The sequence below is a fragment of the Procambarus clarkii genome, chromosome 7 (assembly GCF_040958095.1).
Source record: "Procambarus clarkii isolate CNS0578487 chromosome 7, FALCON_Pclarkii_2.0, whole genome shotgun sequence".
In the NCBI taxonomy this organism is placed as follows: domain Eukaryota; kingdom Metazoa; phylum Arthropoda; class Malacostraca; order Decapoda; family Cambaridae; genus Procambarus; species Procambarus clarkii.
In genome coordinates this window covers 17,335,354-17,358,162 of record NC_091156.1, presented here as the reverse complement: position 1 = coordinate 17,358,162, position 22,809 = coordinate 17,335,354, and the positions used below count along the sequence as shown (strand labels likewise).

Here is a 22,809-nt window from a genome sequence, read left to right as displayed (position 1 = left end):
TTGGTGGGCCCCTGGTGCTGGTGGGCCCCCCCCCTGGTGCTGGTAGACCTCCTGGTGCTGGTGGGCCCCTGGTGCTGGTGGGCCCCTGGTGCTGGTGGGCCCCTGGTGTTGGTGGCCCCCCCCCTGGTGCTGGTAGACCTCCTGGTGCTGGTGGGCCTCTGGTGCTGGTGGGCCCCTGGTGCTGGTGGGCCCCTGGTGCTGGTGGGCCCCTGGTGTTGGTGGGCCCCCCCCCCTGGTGCTGGTAGACCTCCTGGTGCTGGTGGGCCTCTGGTGCTGGTGGGCCCCTGGTGCTGGTGGGCCCCTGGTGCTGGTGGGCCCCTGGTGCTGGTGGGCCTCTGGTGCTGGTGTGCCTCCTAGTGCTAGTAACTAGGCCCCCCTGGTGCTGTTGGGCCCCCTAATCCTATTGCATAATCCGGGCCCTGGTTGCAGATGCTATAAGAGAGTTATAGTGCAGGTTTATAACTGGGGTTGTGGTTGTGACGCAGCCTTGAGAACACAGAGGTGCCGGCCAGGGACCTGCGTATCCTGGAGCTGTTGGCCATGAAGCACGAGAAGCTGTACGCCGAGGAGCAACGCTCACACATGGCCCACCGAGCCTGGCTTCTGCAGAAGGAGAAGGACCAGCAGGTACCTCCTCCTCCAGCTTTTCCAACCTCTATATACACTCCACTTTTCCTTCTGAGCTATTCTTTTTTTTCAGGGGATGAATGAAGATTTATTTACAATGAACTGACCCTCTGGAATATTGTTTTTTATGTTGATTATTTCCCGACTCATGTGCGTGTGGTCTTCGTGGTACGGTGGACTGACTAAGATGGGCTCACCATAGCCCGTGTTGCTTGTTGTTGTGTTGATTTAGGGGCGACGACGATCATGGGATCGGATGCGCCCACCCGTGTTGCTTGGGACTTTTTGTTCCAGGTAGCAAGTCTTTAACAACAACAACAAGTGGACTGACTGGTGTATGACTGTGGAACTATCAGATGAGAGCCTCAGTTTACAAGCTCTGTCAGTATACCAATTGAACAAGGGATTATTTAATTAATACGAAACAATTATAATGAATGACACGTATATTAATAATACAAAAATAATATAAGAATTATATTAATCATTCATAATAATAATAATAATGAGAAATCAGTTGGAGCCATCAGGAGGATTCGAATCTGTTTAAATCATCAAGTAATAACTGTTTATATTTCTCTACTTCAATTCAGTAATGTTTCTGATCTTATTTAGTTTTAAGTTAACCAATTGAGCTTCTATATTGTTCACCAATTTTTGTCCACATTATGGCCGCAACGCTCTGCGTGTTTATTGCTTAAAGTATTGTACTTGTCTTACCCACGACTCCTACACTGTTCTTGTAGCCTATGTATGTATGTGCTTTTGTCTAAATACATTATTATTAGTATTATTAATGCGATTTCGTTGGGCAACAACAATAATAATAATAATAATAATAATAATAATAATAATAATAATAATAATAATAATAATAATAATAATAATAATAATAATAATAATAATTTACCACAAGACTCCTGAATATATTTGCTGATACACAAATGATAATGCAGTTCGTGATTCGTTAAGCGGGAGTATTACACCACAAATGTACACGTGTGTTGACAGGAAGCTACAGCACAGTGGTCTGAGTGGCGGTCGCAGGTGAACGAGAAGCGCCGCCAGGAGAACGAAGAGAACCTTCGTCGGTGGCGACGGACGGAAGAGGTGTATTTGCAGAGCCAGGAGAACCTGTCTCAACTCATCTCGAGCAAGGAGCGCCGCGCCAAAGAGTTCCTCAGCGAACAGTACCAGGCCAGGGTAAACACAGCGGCGCCATATGCCAAACACACCAGTTTAACTTCATTTATTTTGTTTATTTATTTATTTATACAAAAGTTCTTACAGTTCCTGCGACGGCGCTGGAACCAATCGTATTGTCGTATGCCTTTCCATTGGAGACTTTCAGCGCCGTGGAGAGCGGGGCCCTGCTGCCTGGGTAACAGCTTCTCCCCCACATCAACCTACCCTGGCTTTGCGCCCTGGTGAGGCCACTCCAGACCAACAACCAGAGCGCAACTCCATAGTCTCCTGAGACTGATGGATGCCTACTACAAGAGTTCTTACATTCTTGTACAGCCACTAGCACGGGTGGCGTTTCGGGCAGGTCCTTAATCCTAATTTTCCCCGGAATACGATCCGCCAAATCGTTTAACAACCAGGTACCCATTTTAATGGTGGGTAAACAGAGGCTACAGTTAAGGATTGGCGCCCAGTATATCCTCCCCGGCCAGGATACGAACCCAGGAGAAAGCGCTCGCGAAATGGCAGGCGAGTGTGTCGCCACTTCACCACGGGGACTGTTCATCTGTTCTAGAGCCGGCTGTAGTCGTACTCTTTTTAACAAATCACTCAAAAAATCAAACTATAACTGATCCTTTTAAAAATATGCAGAGTAATTCCCTTACATAAAGTTGTGTTGCTTTTAAGTTGATCACGGTCTATAGTGGGACTAGATGCTTAGATACCTGCGTCTAGAACACTGATTCCCAAACTGGGAGCCATTGCTCCCCTGGGGGGCTATTTTGCAATGTGTAGCTGAGGCAGTGTACAGATTATGATAAGATACCAGAGAGGGCCTTTTAATAAATGTAAGGGGCCATTAATAAGGACACTAAGAAAACGGGGTAATGAACATAAAGAGTTTAGTAACCACTGTCTAGAGTGACCCAAGACGCGAGCTCAATTCCATCGCGTTGATCCAAATGCATAGAAGTCCACTACGGGCTCACCATAGCCCGTGCTACTTGGAACTTTTGTTCCGAGTAGCTGAATCTAAAACAACAACAACGAGATCCAAAAGATTGTCTCGGATATACTAATTGTGATGAGTCACAATAACGTGGCTGAAGATATGAATACTAAACCACACACCAGAAAATGAGGAGACGACGACGTTTCGGTCCGTTCTTGGCCGTTATCAAGTCGATTGTGACTTTATTGTGCAATGGAATCCCGGACCAACGCCTCCCAAACCCTAAAGCAATCCCTAAAGTTAGGGAGTCGGTGGCTGAGCGGACAGAACACTAGGCGCGTGATCTTGTGGTCCCGGGTTCGATTCCGGGCGCCGGCGAGAAACGATGGGTAGAGTTTCTTTCATCCTGATGCCCCTGTTACCTAGCAGTAAATAGGTACCTGGGAGTTAGTCAGCTGTCACGGGCTGCTTCCTCGGGGTGGAGGCCTGGTCGAAGACCGGGCCGCGGGGACACTAAAGCCCCGAAATCATCTCAAGATAACCTCAAGATAGATCCTATTTGATGATGACGTTGCGTACCTCCTCGTATCAGCCTAATCCTAACACCCTAAACAACATTTTAAACGATGAAATAAGAAAAATAGTTGGAAAGACAGTACACTTAAAGGTATCCTGTAGCGCAGTGGTCATTACAGTCGTTCCCCTAACCGAATGGTCCAGGGTTTAATTCCTGAAGCGGCGGTGGCTGCGGGTGAATAGAGGTGGTGACCTGATTGATTAACTGATAAAAATTGTCACCCAAAAGGTGGCACGGGCATGAATAGCCCGTAAGTGGTGGCTCTCCATTTTTCAAGGGTTCTTGTTATCCAGCCTGTCAGTTTTCTGCAATGTTGAGCATCCACTATTCATGCTCCAGAAAGCTTTATGGTTGTTAGTGTAAACTGCTACCCCAGCAGAGCCATTACCAGTATCAATAGATGATACTGGAGATCTGTGGTGGTGCGACTGCACCCTGCGTGACGGGAGATGTCTCCAGTGTTTTGGGGAAAGGTCGTGACCTCTCCTGCACGCGTTTAAATATATTCCCCTTGTTGCGCGCGCAGCACGTGCCGTAACGTGCTGCTCGTATGTTTTTCTCCCTTCCAGAAATTCCACCGCTTTCCTACAAGTAGTGTTCATATATATGTCAATTTTATGCTGAACAGGTATTATTATCTAAGATAATTATCTAAGGTAATAAGAACGACTCACCAGTCGTTCGTGGTGAGTTTGGTCAAGTGTATTACCATGATGAAGACTTACCTGGCTTCCCTGGCTGTAGACAGCAATTTAGAGGGGTGGGAGAGGGGGCCCTTTCCAATTTTTTTGTTGTAATTTAGTTTTGTTATTATGTTTGTTTTCATACAGTATTTTGAGTTTTAATTGAAAGCATCAGGTTAATGAGAGTATTTCATTGTTAACGACTACAGAAAATAGTTTGCAGTACTGCAGAGTTATCAGTTATTCTTTATTTTGTGGGAGTTTTTTTGTTTGCAGGGATATTCCTGCACGGGCCCTAAGCCTCTGACTGGCCCACTAAGTGATTTGTTTTTATTTTACTTGGGCGGAGTATAAGTATTTATGACTCGCTTCATAAATATGGTCGCTTCAGTAAGATTTTGTCCCATGTGTTTAACAACTTCTTCTGCTCTGTTGAATCTAAGTTGAAATCTTAATGAGTTTGTAACTTTCCACTGTGTTAGATAATGTTCCAGTGGTCTGTCGGGCATTTCCACAGTGCTGACATTTCCTCTCATCTTCCGGAACCTGTAAGCCTATTTCCCATGCACATGGGTATCCAAGCCTGATGCAATGTAAGTGTACTTCTGTTGCTCTACTGCTCCCTTTCATCACACTAAGTGGTTCGTAGTTGGTTGAATTCTTGTACCAACCCGCAGATCTTGACGTTGCAACTGCTGTGTTGTGGTCAATGTATATCTTTCGCATTACTCGTTTTCTAATTACTTTCTTAATCTGTGATAGACTCTGTGGTCTATCACAGAGTCTATCACATGTAAATGTCTACATTTCTTCTCTTAGTTGCAAGTTTTGCAGCTTCGTCTGCAATGTCATTTCCTATTATTCCCACATGACTTGGCACCCAGTTGATAAGTACCCGTCGGCCTTGTCGTTTGAGTGTTTGCATTAATGATATTACATTTGTGATCAGATGAATGTTATCACATATGTGTTCTTCTTGCAAGGTTTCAGTGGCAGTTCTCGAATCTATATGAATGATAACATGTTGTCGGCATGCAGAAAGAGCATGTTCCAAAGCTTTTTGAATGGCTAGCATCTCTGTTTGTAAAGTCAAACATCCATTTGAGTCTCCAACTATTTACAAAGTTTCCTGCTTTATCTGCAGCTCCGGTTTCTTGTCCCTACTGGTCTACTGATCCATCTGTGAAATATGTGAAGCTGTCAGATGCTAAGTTTGTTTCTATATGCATCTATGCAATATTACGTAGCAGATGAGGATTAGTCTGGTTCTTTTTTCCTTCAAGACCCATAATATTAAAGTCTGCTGGCAGAGATACCCAAGGGGCTTGTGTAACAAAGTCTTCATATATTTTATCGACACCCTTCTCGGTAATTGTGTTTGTTATATCAAATGTATTGATGGTGTTTATCACACAATAGGTCCACCTGCTGCTATTGGAGGCTCTTCTGTCCCGAGTTAGTGCTCCAGTGACTATATCTTTAAGTGAACTGATTCTAGGTCTAGTCAATATCTTGGTCGGCATGCATGCAGCAATCCCTTTTACCCTTATGTCAATCGACGTTAGCTTGGTTTCTAGTCTTAGGTTCAGTATTTTAGTCCATCTAGGAGCTCCTGTTATGACTCGCATTGCATCATTTTGAATAACCTCGTTTGCCCACTGACCAGGAGAAAGAGTGAGTAGGGCAGGCGCTGCATAATCAACTAGGGAACGAACGGCGTGTATGTAAAACATTCTTAACACTTTTCGCCCTGCTCCTAGACGAGGCCCTGTGATTGCTCTCATTATATTTAGTCGTAATTGTGCTTTCTCCTTCGGATATTGAATTTACTTATTGAATGTCATTTAAGAATCTATCCACACTCCGAGATATTGATATTATGTAACCCACTAAAGGTCAGTGTCATGAATTCGTAGGTGTAGTTATAAAAACTTACTCCATAATCAGAATAACTGAACAGAGGCAGGTACTTTGAAAGTATATACAAAATTATTTTGTTTATATCAAAAAAATAATATTGTTGAGACTTATTGGCAGCGAGTTTCTGTTGGAGTAATTTTATTCTCTATATTTTGTAATAAATTATTTTGTAAGGTAATAAATCCTATTGTCTCTAGCGTTATAGAAACGTATTTAGCTGTCAAATATACATATATATAATGTATGTAGATGCGTCGGTTGGAGGAGAGACGAGCCTTGGAGTCAGCCAGAAAGTCAGTACAGGAGGCAGCTCTGAAGGTGAAGGAAGAGGGTGAGGAACGCAAGAGGCAGCAGCTGATCAAGTTGTGGGAGCAGCAGCAGCAGCTGGTCGAGCAGAGAAGGAGGGAGCGAGAAGAATTCTTCAGAAAGGTGACGCCCGCTATCTGGTATAACAGCTATATAGACTTTCCTAGTCTAGGCTAATATAGCCTAGGAAATGATTGGGGTTCAGGCCATTTGCTGGACACTTAAAAAAAATAGATTTAAATTGAACTTAATTCGTTGAATCATTTTATGTTCAAAATATTTTAACGTATCATTTAATTAATATATAAATGGAGGTGTAGCGAGAAAACTTTATACTCGCTCTCGTACGTTACAGAGGAGTGGTTGGCCAGTAGACAACTGGTATGGTTTACCTTACATTTATCTTGCGTTGGTTCTCAGGATCAACGTCCCCACTGCCGCGGTCTCTGACCCGGCCTCCTTGGTTGGTGGTCTGGTCAACCAGGTTGTTAGACATGGCTGCTTGCAGCCTGACGCATGAGTCACAGCCTTGTTGATCAGCTTATTCTTTGCAGGTGTTTATCAAGTTATATTTTGAAATCGTAAGAGCTCGACTAGTTATGTTTAGAGGAAGTGTTGAAAAGTCTTGGGCCCTTGATGTTTACAGAATTCTCTCAGCGTACGCCTATTGCACCTTTGCTTTTCAATGGGGCTATTTTACACTTCTTGTCAGGCCTCCTGGTCTCATGTGGAGTTATTTCGTGAATATAATTGGTACCAGTCCCTTTAATAATTCCAAAGTGTGAATTATAATATATATATATATATATATATATATATATATATATATATATATATATATATATATATATATATATATATATATATATATATATATATATATATATATATATATATCGTCTGCACTCTAGAGAACACAAAAATTTAAACAATTTAAGCGGTCCCAATAATTTAGATGTTTTATAGGTCTTTAAAAGTATCATTCTTTGCCTGTCATCTCATTTTTCAAGGGTTCTTGTTATCCAGCCTGTCAGTTTTGTGCAATGTTGAGCATCCACTATTCATGCTCCAGTAAGCTTTATGGTTGTTAGTGTAAACTGCTGCCCCAGCAGAACCTCTTTCTTGATCAACTGATCCGTCTGTGAAGATGTGAGTCGTTGTAGGTTATGACTGCCTTGAGGCTCTGCGAGTCACATGCTGATTTTAAAACAGATAATCCTTCAATGATTATCTTTAGACTCGATTCTTCCCATGGAGGAGGCTGCCGAAAGTGTTGATATGGTCTATCTTCTCCTTTGTTTTTAATGGTCCGTTTCAAGTTTACTTTCTCTAGAATCTTGACCAGATTATCCGTCCATGTACTTAATTGTTCTATACTGAAGGTTTCTGTGAAGCGATCTGTGTATGCTATTTTTTATTGATAGTCTGGCGGTGGTTCCGACAAGTTTTGCTGTTATGGTGGCTATTTTTTGTTTGATCCTGTTTTCTAAGGCTGGTAGGTTGGTTTCCACTCTTAAATTCTCTCGACGCGTCCATATAGGTGCTCCCAGCATTGTTCTGAGGACATCATTTTGTGACACTTCCAGTGTTTCCCATTGGTTATCACTGAGGGATGTAAGAGCAGGAGCAGCATAGTCAATGAGTGACCTAACTGCTTGAACGTAGTACATTTTTAGTACTGGTAGAGATGCACCATGTCTACCAGTACTCGGACTTGTCAAGGATCGCAAAGCTGAGTTTCCGGTTTTACAACGTTGCCGAGATATTCAATATCTTGAGTGAATTTCAACTGGTTGTCTATTATGACTCCAAGGTATTGAAATGAGGCAACACACTCAATTTCTTGTCCTTGTATTGCGAGTCTGATGTCTTGAGTTCTCATTTAACGGCTATTACTTTCGTTTTATTGCTGTTTATTTTCACTGCTATGCGTTCCGCTTCCCTGCTGATAATATCTAGGCATTTTTGTGCATGGTTCCTGGCGCCTTTGCCATTGGTGATGACCACAAAGTCGTCTGCATAGTTAAGTAGTTTGACTTTGGGTAACGTGAGCCTCATAAATTGTTCCGTGAGACAGTTGAAGAGGAAGGGCTTAGTATTCCTCGTTGTGGAATCTCATTTTCCAGCTTCTTTGAGGAAGATGTTTTTCCTTGGAATTTGACTTTAACCTCTTGGTTAAGCAGGCTTCCTTTGGCGAAGGCAAAAGCGTGTCCTGTGATTTCCTTATCCACCAGGCAAGCACAGTGTAGCTGGAGCATTGGCTAGCTCGAAGGCTTTTTCTAGGTCCATAAAAATAAAGGATTCCCGGTTTGTCATTAATTTCATCCAGGAGGGAGGTAAGGCATTCTGTGATTTTCACACATGTCATGTAAGCAAACATATTTTAGTGCAGTGGATTGGCTGTCCATTCAATTCGTTTAAGAACCATTCTTTCCCCAGTTTTGGCCAGACAGCTTGTTAATTAGATGGATCTTGGATTTCCTGGGTCTTTGGGTTTTGGAATGGGAACTATAATTGCGAATTTCAATAGAGTGGTCGAGTTCTTGTCGAACGTACTAGTACGGACGACTAGTAAGTTAGTGGACGACTGATTATAAATTGACATAAATCTGAAGGACGTCTGCATCCTATTCCAGTACCGCTCACAGGACGGGTATTGGGTGCATAATAAATGAACTGAACTAGAGAAATGACTCTGAATATATCATATTGACTGATTAAAACTGTCTCTTGACATTAATATAACAAAATGGAATGTAATTAATATAACATAATGTCAACAATGGGCGGGGCCGGCGTGTGGCAGCGTGTGGAGGAGAGCAACTGGGCGGAGGTGGAGCAGCAGCAGGAGAGGAGGAAGCAGGTGGAGGCTCGGGGCGAGGCACTACTGGAGGCCATGAAGATCAACATGGAGGAGAAGTTAGCCAGGGCCGACAAGAACCTCCGGATGCTGAATGACGTGAAGGAGGACACCCTCAGGAGACAGAGGTACGAGGTGCAGGTGAAGGAAGTAATGAGTGAGATGACAGCTGTAGGATGGCGACAAAGAGAGTAAGAGAGAGTACCGTTGTTGTTGTTGTTATAGATTCAGTTACTCGGAACAAGTTCCAAGTAGCACGGGCTATGGTGAGCCCGTAACTTACCTGGCACAGGAGCGGGGCAAGTAGCACGGGCTATGGTGAGCCCGTAACTTACCTGGCACAGGAGCGGGGCAAGTAGCACGGGCTATGGTGAGCCAGTAGTGGATTTACCTGGCACGGGAGCCGAGAGAGTACCCAAATGTATTGGGTAAATACTGGTTCGGTAACAGGGTTGTTGATTTGTGGAACCAATTACCGCGTAACATGGTGGAGGTGGGGTCCCTCGATTGTTTCAAGCGTGGGTTGGACATGTTTATGAGTGGGATTGGGTGGTTATAGATAGGAGCTGCCTCGTATGGGCCAATAGGCCTTCTGCAGTTACCTTTGTTCTTATGTTCTTATGAGAGTAGATGTAAAAGATGGGGGGAAAGGAGTGGGAGTATGGCAGAAGGGACCTGGAACTTGGAAGGTCTAATACCGTAGGATTCTTTTCTGTAGTTAAGATCTGATCAATTTTTGTGCATTATTTTTTCAGAATAGTGAATTGAGTTGGTGATTTTGGTTCAGTTTGTATGTCCGTGTGTGTGTTTGTGAACTACAACTCAAAAGGATAATTTTTTATATTAAGGATATTATAGGAGCCAGCAAGTATATAGTAGCAAGTAGGCCTCAATCAAAACGTTAAGATTAATTCCACAAATTAAAATAAGAGTTCATATTTGGAGAATGTTAACATTGTGAGAGCATATATGTGTGTTTAGGCTTACAAAACATCCAGCACAATCGGCATTATTATGATTGAACATATATAATTTTTGTCTTCAAAAATAAACTTTTACAATATTATAGATTGTACTAGTACTTTCAAAGTTTGACAAATAATAGAGCTTGTTTGTGCTGAAGTAGAAATAGGCATAATTTAAGATGAACTTTCTTAACAAGTAAACTATGGTGTGAATATTATATATATTATAATATAATCCGTTAGCTTATTTTGTATTTTTTTTAATGAACAAACTTTATTCAACCCAGCATATGATCAGTTTTAATTCTAACGTATGTGGGGGTGTAAATTCCTTATAATCTTATTTTTATTTTTACAACTTTATTTATGGGTGATAAATATGATTATAAGTTAACTGAGCTTGTTTTTCTTTACATTTATAGTTAAAAATCTTTTTTGTGCTTAAAGGTAGGCATACCAATGTGTTTATAGGACACTTTTTTTGCTATTTAAAACACATGAATGTCACACATAAAATGTTTGTGCAAATTTGAGATTCTTGCAAAGTCAATAATTAGCACTCATAGTAAACACACAGAGAAATAACATTTTCATGCTATACCAATGAACAAATCCACATGAGCCACCATGAGGCTCATGTGGTGTGGCGTAGTCGACTAAAGCGTGCCTGGGAACACCCCTGCATAGGTTCGAACCCTCATCATGTCTCCTGTGGATTTGTTCACTAATAGTAAAGTTAACAAAGCTAGAATAAAGCAAGTTTTGATAAAGGTAACACTGATAACTTGCGTGAGGACAGAGACGAGCGTGAGCGGCGGGCAATGGCGGTGCGGGCTCTGCACCACCAGCTGGAGGCGGCCATGATGCAGTGGCGCCAACACGTCCTCCGCCACCAGATGGACGCCATGGCTGCGGCCGAAACCCGCCAGGAGCTCTACCTTAACACCCGCTCCTCCCGCATCCATGCTGACCGCACCTCGCGCTCACACCACCACCACCACCTCCTGCAGCAGTACGTGCTGGCTCTCTCTCACCTTATTTTAGTGATTAAAAAAATAAATGTTTAATAATGAGCCGTAGATTGATATCTACGACATATCTTCATAGTTATTGAAGGCATTCCATCGTTAATTTGTGGGATGTATTGAAGCCTGTCGAGCAGAAAACAAATATTAATTTTTTTCATATATTTATCAAAGAAGACTTGACATTTGAAGATTTGGTCTTTGAAGACTTGGCATTTGAAGATTTGGTCTTTGAAGACTTGGCATTTGAAGACTTGGTCTTTGAAGACTTGGCCTTTGAAGACTTGGTCTTTAAAGACTTGGTCTTTGAAGACTTGGCCTTTGAAGACTTGGTCTTTAAAGACTTGGTCTTTGAAGACTTGATCTTTGAAGACTTGGCCTTTGAAAACTTAGCTTTTGAAGACTTGGCCTTTGAAGTTTATATGTGTTTATCTCTGTGACAAGGGTGCTGGCGCGGGAGGAGGCGGAGCTGCAGCTGGCCAAGAAGAACCTGGAGGCCAAAGACCAGCGCTCGCTAGGGGTGTGGCGGGAAAGGGAACGGCAGGTGTGCAGGGCGCGCTCCACGGCCCTCACCACCGCTGCCCTCAGAGAGAACCTCAGGTACAGTAGCAACATTTATATATTCCTTTCCTATCTTTGCAATTTTTCTTCTTTCATTTATTATCTTCATTTTCCTCCAGCCTTGCGTGTGAGTATAAAGAGTTATGATATGTTCAGAACCGAGACCTATATAATATAATAATTATAATTAATTATTATATTATATAGTTATGTTGAGACAGCACAAAATATCCACTAGACAGTGTGACATTGTAATCGCCAGAATTAAGCTGGAATATCGATATCTATGGCAGGTGGCTGCAGGTAATGAATCCCCCAACGGTGAACATTATAACTGTGTGTTCAACACACACAGTTGAACATTGTTCAGCTGTGTGAACAAAAGCTAGGAAATACTCTCGAACACTATATCTGTGATCGCCCTGTTATCAAGTACTTCATACCATGCATGGTATGAAGTACTTTTTGAGCTCTGTAACTGCTTCATAGACTCACGAATATTGGAAGATATTCTTGTGCTCTCCCCAGAGTTTGCTAGTGGAGGCCAATAGATCAGCCTTCCTCTTCATGTTCTCTCCTAAGTCCTTGTATGACTAACCATCCTGTGAGGTGGGAATAGTAGGTGAAACAATAGCTAGTTTCTGTAATCCGTCATATAAATCAGGGTGGCAGACATTCAAATTCAAATTTAAATGTTTATTCAGGTAAAAATACATACAGAGAAGATGAGTTACAAACATGAAGTTGGATTTATAGACAGAGTTAGTACATACAATACCTAAAGCCACTAATACGCACAGCGTTTCGGGCAATATAATCAGCTATTCTTGCAAGGCATACTTAACAATGTTGAGTTATTAACTAAGTCTGTTAATAAAAAAAAAATGCTTGCTTAAGCTGAGGCGCCCCCCAAAGTAGCATTTCTTAATTTTTCCGTACTGTGGAAATAAAGTATTTTTCTTATATAGATTATTAATATTTTATACAATGTATTTGTATATAATTAGACGTAGGGCAGGTCAGGTTAAGGTTGTTTTTTTGCTGTCGGCAGTTATTAATATTTTACATTATGTGAGGGAAGCATTTATAGGTTCAGGTGTGATTAGTTTAGTTTATTTATTATGCACCCCATACCCATCCCGGATGCGGTAGTTAAAAGGGTTAGAGGCACATATCAGGTAGCAGGGCCAGGGCTGGCTGCTGGAGTAAACGAGGCCAGCCACAGGTTGTAGGGTTACCCTCCACAAATGGATGCTCACCCTCCATAAATGGATGCTCACCCTTCACAAATGTATGCTCACCCTTCACAAATGTATGCTCACCCTTCACAAATGTATGCTCACCCTTCACAAATGTATGCTCACCCTCCACAAATGGATGCTCACCCTCCACAAATGGATGCTCACCCTCCACAAATGGATGCTCACTCTCCACAAATGGATGCTCACCCTCCACAAATGGATGCTCACTCTCCACAAATGGATGCTCACCCTTCACAAATGGATGCTCACCCTTCACAAATGGATGCTCACCCTTCACAAATGGATGCTCACCCTCCACAAATGGATGCTCACTCTCCACAAATGGATGCTCACCCTTCACAAATGGATGCTCACCCTTCACAAATGGATGCTCACCCTTCACAAATGGATGCTCACCCTTCACAAATGGATGCTCACCCTTCACAAATGGATGCTCACCCTCCACAAATGGATGCTCACCCTCCACAAATGGATGCTCACTCTCCATAAATGGATGCTCACCCTTCACAAATGGATGCTCACCCTTCACAAATGGATGCTCACCCTCCACAAATGGATGCTCACCCTCCACAAATGGATGCTCACCTTCACAAATGGATGCTCACCCTCCACAAATGGATGCTCACCCTCCACAAATGGATGCTCACCCTCCACAAATGGATGCTCACCCTCCACAAATGGATGCTCACCCTCCACAAATGGATGCTCACCCTCCACAAATGGATGCTCACCTTCACAAATGGATGCTCACCCTCCACAAATGGATGCTCACCCTCCACAAATGGATGCTCACCCTCCACAAAGGGATGCTCATCCTCGAGTGTCTTTCCTAAATTTCTTAGATACATATATATTGTCTCTACCTTGTGTGTGTATATCACGAAAATAAACACGTGATTAAGAATGTGACAATGTCAGACCACGGAGGAAAGTGAAACAGGAATTTCCTTAAGTACTTTCGTATATTAAATACATCTTCAGAAGGAAATCCTTCCTTCTGAAGGATTCCTTCTGAAGATGTATTTAATATACGAAAGTACTTAAGGAAATTCCTGTTTCACTTTCTACCTTTATTATATTTTCTTCGACCATTTATATTACATATCAATGCATAGGTCTTCACATAACATGTATACATAAACATTTTTTTAAGAAAAGTATATATATATGTAATGCTTAAGTTGGTCACGCTACTTTTTTTTTATTGTTAAAAATTTACCCGAGGGCCATTATCTGTAGTGTCATCGAGGGGGTACAGGAAGCCGGTGGCTTGTCAAATGTTCACCCATTATTCCTTAGGATTTTTTACGTCAAAGTTATAAACTGGAGTACGTGATGCCTTCACATCACGTACTCCAGTTTATAATTTTGACTTGCCTACCATTTAGTGGGTAGTTAAGACTTGCCTACCATTTAGTGGGTAGTTAAGACTTGCCTACCATTTAGTGGGTAGTTAAGACTTGCCTACCATTTAGTGGGTAGTTAAGACTTGCCTACCATTTAGTGGGTAGTTAAGACTTGCCTACCATTTAGTGTGTAGTTAAGACTTGCCTACCATTTAGTGGGTAGTTAAGACTTGCCTACCATTTAGTGGGTAGTTAAGACTTGCCTACCATTTAGTGGGTAGTTAAGACTTGCCTACCATTTAGTGGGTAGTTAAGACTTGCCTACCATTTAGTGGGTAGTTAAGACTCGCCTACCATTTAGTGGGTAGTTAAGACTTGCCTACCATTTAGTGGGTAGTTAAGACTTGCCTACCATTTAGTGGGTAGTTAAGACTTGCCTACCATTTAGTGGGTAGTTAAGACTTGCCTACCATTTAGTGGGTAGTTAAGACTTGCCTACCATTTAGTGGGTAGTTAAGACTTGCCTACCATTTAGTGGGTAGTTAAGACTTGCCTACCATTTAGTGGGTAGTTAAGACTCGCCTACCATTTAGTGGGTAGTTAAGACTTGCCTACCATTTAGTGGGTAGTTAAGACTTGCCTACCATTTAGTGGGTAGTTAAGACTTGCCTACCATTTAGTGGGTAGTTAAGACTTGCCTACCATTTAGTGGGTAGTTAAGACTTGCCTACCATTTAGTGGGTAGTTAAGACTTGCCTACCATTTAGTGGGTAGTTAAGACTTGCCTACCATTTAGTGGGTAGTTAAGACTCGCCTACCATTTAGTGGGTAGTTAAGACTTGCCTACCATTTAGTGGGTAGTTAAGACTTGCCTACCATTTAGTGGGTAGTTAAGACTTGCCTACCATTTAGTGGGTAGTTAAGACTTGCCTACCATTTAGTGGGTAGTTAAGACTCGCCTACCATTTAGTGGGTAGTTAAGACTTGCCTACCATTTAGTGGGTAGTTAAGACTTGCCTACCATTTAGTGGGTAGTTAAGACTTGCCTACCATTTAGTGGGTAGTTAAGACTTGCCTACCATTTAGTGAGTAGTTAAGACTTGCCTACCATTTAGTGGGTAGTTAAGACTTGCCTACCATTTAGTGGGTAGTTAAGACTTGCTTACCATTTAGTGGGTAGTTAAGACTTGCCTACCATTTAGTGGGTAGTTAAGACTTGCCTACCATTTAGTGGGTAGTTAAGACTTGCCTACCATTTAGTGGGTAGTTAAGACTTGCCTACCATTTAGTGGGTAGTTAAGACTTGCCTACCATTTAGTGGGTAGTTAAGACTTGCCTACCATTTAGTGGGTAGTTAAGACTTGCCTACCATTTAGTGGGTAGTTAAGACTTGCCTACCATTTAGTGGGTAGTTAAGACTTGCCTACCATTTAGTGGGTAGTTAAGACTTGCCTACAATTTAGTGTGTAGTTAAGACTTGCCTACCATTTAGTGGGTAGTTAAGACTTGCCTACCATTTAGTGGGTAGTTAAGACTTGCCTACCATTTAGTGTGTAGTTAAGACTTGCCTACCATTTAGTGGGTAGTTAAGACTTGCCTACCATTTAGTGGGTAGTTAAGACTTGCCTACCATTTAGTGGGTAGTTAAGACTTGCCTACCATTTAGTGGGTAGTTAAGACTTGCCTACCATTTAGTGGGTAGTTAAGACTTGCCTGCCATTTAGTGGGTAGTTAAGACTTACCTACCATTTAGTATGTAGTTAATTAAGACTTGCCTACCATTTAGTGGGTAGTTAAGACTTGCCTACCATTTAGTGGGTAGTTAAGACTTACCTACCATTTAGTATGTAGTTAATTAAGACTTGCCTACCATTTAGTGGGTAGGCAAGTCTTAAAGCAGAGCCCCGCGCTCTGCACCAATTAACTATAGGTTTACCATCATTGTCTGGCAGGATGGGTGTTCGTACACCACCAATGTGAGTCGTGTCTATAAGACTGCACTACCAAACATCTTACATATTGACTACCAGCAGATTTTCTCATTTCATTGAGTGAATGAAATGATTAGAAAACCTTAAATTTAATACCGTTTGGTCTAAAATCATTGATAATGGGATAATTCTTGGATAATTGGATATTCTTACAAATAATCTCGTTGATGTGAGATGCTGGTGCACGTACGTGTGACATGAGCATAAACAAACCTGTTGGTATAGGTGAGCATTAATTACTAATCTTTGGAGAATTTGTTGTTAGATAAAGTAAGGAATGAAAAAGATTTTGGACAAATATAGGGTATAAAAGTAAGTTTATCATAACAAATTGAGAAAGATTTGTTGGGATTGTTTGGTCATATTCATGCATGGATTATAAAAGTATTGAAGAAAGTATGTTTGAACAAACTTAAAATGTTAGAGGACGAGAGAAAGATCCAGAAGAGCAGGTTAGATAATGTGAGTGTATGTAGCGGATGAAAAGCGGTAGAGAAAAAAGCTACTTGTAATCAATTTTTTAATGGGGAGTATTTGACATATTTTTAAAACGACAACTTATGAGACTTAATTACATGTGAGTGTAGGAAGCGGGGAAGAGTTGATGTGGATGTTTTGCTGGCCGAGTTAGACTGTGTTCATCATCATTAATATTATTCCATTTGTAAATTTACAGGAAAAAGTTGTCGCCCGAGACGTTCGACAAAGTGGTGGCGCGCGCCAATTTGGAACTTCGCATTGAGAACCGTCCACCAGCGACATCCTCCTTGGGCACCCGCTCTCACATTTTCTTAGGTTGAACCCTCTGAGCTATATATTACCTCGGTGGTTGAGCCCCTTCGTTGTTCCGCGCCCTCACTTAACAACCAAGGGGGTTGAACACGGTGTTCGTACGTACGAACACCGTGTTCGTACGTATCCTCGGTGGAACCCTCGCCAATATTGGTTAATCAATTCCTTCAAGAATTCACGTTATTATCTATTTTTTGCTTTCCCATAAGCGAGCTTCCTTGCTTGACATCCCCCGACTGTCATGGCCCCTGGTACAACAACAACAGCTGAAGACAAAAAGGCAAAATTTCTAAATAATGACCTTAGAATTAGGGTTTTAACAAATTTTCTAATCATATAATAACAGATTTCACTACTATACACTCACTGTGTGAAGGATTAAGTATATCACCAAAACTTCAGCTACTCGAACTTCATGACTGAGTTACAGAACCCTCCTTAATAATAATAATAATAATATTTATTTAGGTAAAGGTACATACATAAAGAGATTTTACAAAGTTTGTTGGCTTTATAGATAGAGCTAGTACATACAATGCCTAAAGCCACTATTACGCAAAGCGTTTCGGGCAGGAAAAAACACTAATGACTAAAGCTTAAAACTAATGGGTAAAAAGAACAAAATGTGTTGAGTACAAATAAAAATAGCGGTAAAAGAGGGGGGAACATTGTTGAAAAAGCAGCACAAATACAATTACAAATTATTACAGAAAATTACATTCAAACAGCGTTGATTTGAAAAACAAGAAAAAACAAAAAACATACATGGGTTGACAATAGAGGGGTAAGGTAGGTTACAGGGAATTTATTAGGTATAGCTTCGTTTTTAACTTAAACTGGTTGAGAGAGGTACAGTTTTTAACATGGTTGGGAAGGTCATTCCACATTCTGGGCCCCTTGATTTGTAGAGCATTTCTAGTTTGATTAAGTCGTACTCTAGGAATATCAAAACTGTATTTATTTCTGGTGTGGTGCTCATGGGTTCTGTTACAACCTTCTATGAAGCTTTTGAGATCAGGATTGGCATTATAGTTTAGCGGTTTATATATGTATAATACACATGAGAGAATGTGCAGTGACTTAATGTCTAACATATTCAGAGATTTGAGTAGGGGTACCGAGTGATGTCTGGGGCCAGAATTGGATATTGTCCTAATAGCAGCTTTGTGTTGAGTAATTAGAGGACGTAAGTGATTTTGGGTAGTAGAGCCCCAAGCACAAATACCATAGTTGAGATATGGATAGATAAGGGAGTAATAGAGAGTCACCAGGGCAGGGCGTGGTACATAATATTTGATCTTAGAAAGAATGCCCACAGTTTTTGAAACTTTTTTTGATATGTTTAGAATGTGTCCCTGGAAATTCAGCTTGTGGTAATGAGAACGCCAAGGAATTTGCCATCTAACTTGTTACAAATTTGGGTATTGTTTATTTTGAGGTTTATTTGATTAGAGGATTTATTGCCAAACAGAATATAGAGAGTTTTGTCAATGTTAAGGGTGAGTTTGTTGGCAGTTAGCCACAGATGGACTTTATTTAGCTCAGTATTTACTGTGGCATTTAGAGCAAGGGGATCAGGACTGGAGTAAATGAAGGTTGTGTCGTCAGCAAATAGAATTGGTTTGAGGTGTTGGGAGGCATTTGGAAGAAAAATGTGAAAATTAGTGTGACGACCAAGGTGCTCCAAGACAAAAGTGGTCTACAAATTTCGCCTCAACACTGGAAACTATACTCGTCCCATTAAAGCAGCTACACAAAAGGGGTGGCAACGACCCCCAAAAACAGCGCCCCCCGTCAAATGAAACTACCTGCAAGAGCACCATAACCAGCTACTGACAGGAAAATTACTAGAGTAGAAAACGATTGGGTCTTGTGGCGTCAACGGCCATCGTATGATGCTGGTGCCAGAGCCTCCGGGCAGTCCTCACTAATAATAATAATAATAATAATAATAATAATAATAATAATGATAATGATAATAATAATAATAATAATAATAATAATAATAATAATAATAATAATAATAATAATAATAATAATTTTATTCACAAGAAGGTTCTGAACTGAATTGAGTTATCACGAAAAAGCGCCAACCCATTACGACAATATAGCACTTGGAAGGGATCAGGTTAAGATACCTTCTCGGACTCTTGGCTAAAATTAAAGTGTAGTAATGAAGCAATAAGCAGTCAAAGAAAGCCCTATTGCAACCCTCTCAAGTGGTTTTTAAGTGTGCTGTTTCCCCTTAACCACGGAAAAGGCATAGGGCTAGGAGCTTGCTCCACTTTTGCCGCGGATCGACCCAAAAGTCTGGGCCAATCGAGAAGAGCTTGCTCCACCTTTTGTGCAGATAGGCAAACCCAGGCCTGGTGAGCACAAGAGTAACTGGCTGAACTCTTTAGGTCGGTTGACCTAATATTGTACGCACATGTAGTGTGCAGTATGCACTTACAATTGCAGTGTTCACAGGCTAGCCGCAGACCGCAACCCCACTCATCCTGGCCAAGCTTTCTTGTTGAGGGACCCGGCGAGGCCGGTCCCGATACGGGGAACTTCCATGCCCTTTCCAAGTATGATTGACACCTACTGCAAGGATCCCGTTGCACTTGTTCAGCTTCTGCCCTGACACATTGGCGTTTATTACTTGTTAACGTGGGCTGCCACCCAATATCGTGCAGCAAGAAAAAAGGAGATGGAAGAAAACGACGATGATGAGGGCCAAGACTTCAGCAGCGCTAGATGGATCGACTTAAACAGCGCCAGGACGACGGACTTCATCTTGAAGACTGTTGACTTCAGCTTCAAGAGATCTGGCCAAGATTTCGACTTTGGATACCTTTCCTACTTCAGATGCCTTTCACCGCACCTTCAGGCGTCCTCAACAAGACCAGAGGCCATCTTCTCCAGACCCAGATGCCGACTTCTACGACGGAACGCAGCGCTTGGGCACCACATCCCAAGACACGACTCGCGAGAGTGTAGAGTCAAGATTGGAAAAGGTGAAAAATTCGTCCCATCTTGTTGCAATTGTCGAGGCAGCCACAATGCTGGTTCCTATCTATGCCCCATGAAGCCTCATCTGAGTGACTTCAGGACGGGTCCTACAAGCAGGATAGATGTATCCTCGCATGAAGGAAAGATTGTGCTGCAGGAACATAGAGGAAACTGCCGAAAGCCAACGACAGCCCCTATGAACAATGTGTGGGAGAAAGTAACGGAAATAACTAAAACGAGCCTAGGGAAAGTAGGTAATGCAGTTGAAAAAATGAAACCTTGTGGGGACAAGGGTCAGGACAATATGGTGAATTCTGAGGTTGGTAATCAAATATTGGAGTATGTAAAAAAATTAGACAAGGTGATTGAGGCATTGGAAAAATTGGCTATGAAGGATAGACGGGGTGAAGATGGTGGTGAAACAGAATTACTGAAAAAAGAATTGTACCACTTACGGGCTATTTAATCTTTATCAATCAATCACTCAATAATGTTATAAAGTATGATGTTATTACAGAGTGTATTGCTGTCCTTAAGAGACAATTCACACCACCATGGGAGGATTGTAATGTAGATGTAGTAATTATTCCCTTGCAAAAGAAAAAAAGTATGTATGAAATAGGAGAGCTGAGGGCAACATATGATTGTATAATTAGAAAATTACCTACAGAAAACAATCTACATATATATTGTGATGGGTCAATAGCTAAATTCAAATGTTTATTTAGGTAAAGTACATACATACAAGGGGTGATACAAATATTGATGAATTTATAGATAGAGCTAGTACATACAATACCTAAAGCCACTATTACGCAAAGCGTTTCGGGCAGAAACGATGGAAACGATTCCCATCCCTAAAAATGGGAAGGCAGGATGTGGAGTCTTGATCAGGGAGTACTCTGACATCGGTACTGTAGATACTGCTATTGGACGCCGCTTAACTGACAGTCTCTTCAACGCAGGCTGAACTCAAAGGTGTATTAGCAGGATTACAGGAAGTAGTCAAATGTGGTAAAAATGCCTGCTTCTTTATTGACAGCAGAGGAGCGTTAGTCTTTAAATAGCAGACGCCTAGTATACTGTGATAGAGTGTATAGAGAATGTTAAGAAATTAGAAAAAACTGGGTATAAAGTAAGATTCATGTGGATCCCTTCACATGTGGGAATACTGTTGAAAGAGATAGTTGATGAGATAGCGAAGAGCCAAGGAAAAAAACTCTTGTTGATGTTGTATGTCAGATAACCTTGAAACAAATAAAAACAAGAATCAAGATAATCCAAGAGAGTGAACAAATGGTAAAGAGAATGGCAATGGTGGACAGTAGTAACACACTTAAGATTTATTCAATAATAAATACAAATTTGTCCTTCACCTATGGTAGAGGAAAGTCTACTTGGAAGGATTCAATTTACATGAGATTAAGATTAGGATACAAATATATCTGGCAATACGGTGTTGATGTCGGTGAAAAAGATAAGGAGTGTATATTATGTAGTATGCCGCACGCCCACACCTTAGAACATTATGTATTAGAGTGTCAACTTATTGATAACAATAGAAATAAGGAAATAAGTAGTGTACCACATTAAATTGTTTGGATGTGTGATAATGGTATGATAGTATATTTAGGAGCTACAAGAATTTTGCCCCAAGAGTGTAACACTTATATGCGGTGCTTACTATATTAACCTGCAATGTTAAATGAGATTCTTGTATTGTGATTTGTGTATTTGTACTCATTGAATTTGTGCGCCCCTTGAGGGACTTGAAGTAGAGGGGGGTAGAAATAGCATAAGCTACTCTATTCCTTTGAGATGTATTTCTTTCTTGTCTAAATAAACATACTTGAACTTGAGATGTAACACAAACAAAGAGTAACGGTTTTAGGTTCAACAAGCCACAGTGTAGGACTGAAAACAGATGTTTCTTCACCCACAGTACGTGTTATAAACCCACGGAACCGCCTACCCGCCGAATCCATAAATGCCAAAACTCTGCTGAAATTTAAAATGCAGCTTGAAAATATCTTCAGGACCTTTGACAAGCCGAAGGCTTCCTGTCCTCATCGAGGCCACTAGTGTATTATTGGGCCTCAGGTAAACTCAGGTAAATTCGGAGCGCGAAAGCTATTTTCCCCTGTGGTTGATCTTAAACCCATTGATGATGTGACGACTTATATTGAATTTTGTAACTAGCTCATCAAGATTGTAACTTGCTTAGCTAAATGAATTGTGGGGTTCAGTCCCTGAGCCCATTATGTGCCTCCTGTAACCCTTTCCACTACCGCCCACAAGATGGGTATGGGGTGTATAATAAATGAACTAAACTAAACTAAACTAAGAACTTAATTCACCAATTGTTTTAAAAGTACCTAATTACTAGCAACTTCAGTTCAGTGTAGGTCTGTGAGGTTGTCTCTTTACGTGGTAACTCTTCAGCAAACTCTTGGGTGACTTCGACGCCATCTATGATTGAGATTCTTAATTACCACAAGGGTAAGAAATATTAATTTGTGCTTAAATTCTTTAATAATTTAATTTTATTTATTAAAATTGTATGAAAAATTTACATATAACATAAAGAGCAACCAATTTTGGTTAAAATATGTAAAACATTTAAATTAAATATTTGGTGCACATTTGAAGAATGGAAAATGTAAAACTACATTGACGTAGTCTACATTAAAAGCCACGCAATAAAACGTAGTAAATATATTAAGAGGTATAAACGCACTTTGATGTATACCATACCATACTGTG

General features: G+C 41.2%; 1 protein-coding gene across 1 annotated transcript; it reads left to right on the top strand.

Moving 5' to 3' along the window:
• Window positions 1-388: 388 nt before the first annotated feature.
• LOC123761491 (coiled-coil domain-containing protein 177) lies at window positions 389-22,611 on the top strand. Its single transcript, XM_045747518.2, has 7 exons — window positions 389-627; window positions 1,639-1,830; window positions 6,194-6,373; window positions 9,057-9,238; window positions 10,875-11,087; window positions 11,545-11,700; window positions 16,937-22,611. Exons 1-7 carry the CDS (start codon window positions 541-543, stop codon window positions 17,058-17,060), a joined length of 1,134 nt encoding a protein of 377 aa, XP_045603474.2. The 5' UTR covers window positions 389-540; the 3' UTR covers window positions 17,061-22,611.
• Window positions 22,612-22,809: the final 198 nt, after the last annotated feature.

Excerpts from the sequence above, each read along its gene's own strand:
- LOC123761491 (XM_045747518.2), top strand. The coding sequence starts at position 541 with ATGAAGCACGAGAAGCTGTACGCCGAGGAGCAACGCTCACACATGGCC. Across the intron at positions 9,239-10,874 it reads GACACCCTCAGGAGACAGAG|AGACGAGCGTGAGCGGCGGG; the intron begins GTACGAGGTGCA and ends GCGTGAGGACAG. Across the intron at positions 11,088-11,544 it reads CACCACCACCTCCTGCAGCA|GGTGCTGGCGCGGGAGGAGG; the intron begins GTACGTGCTGGC and ends CTCTGTGACAAG.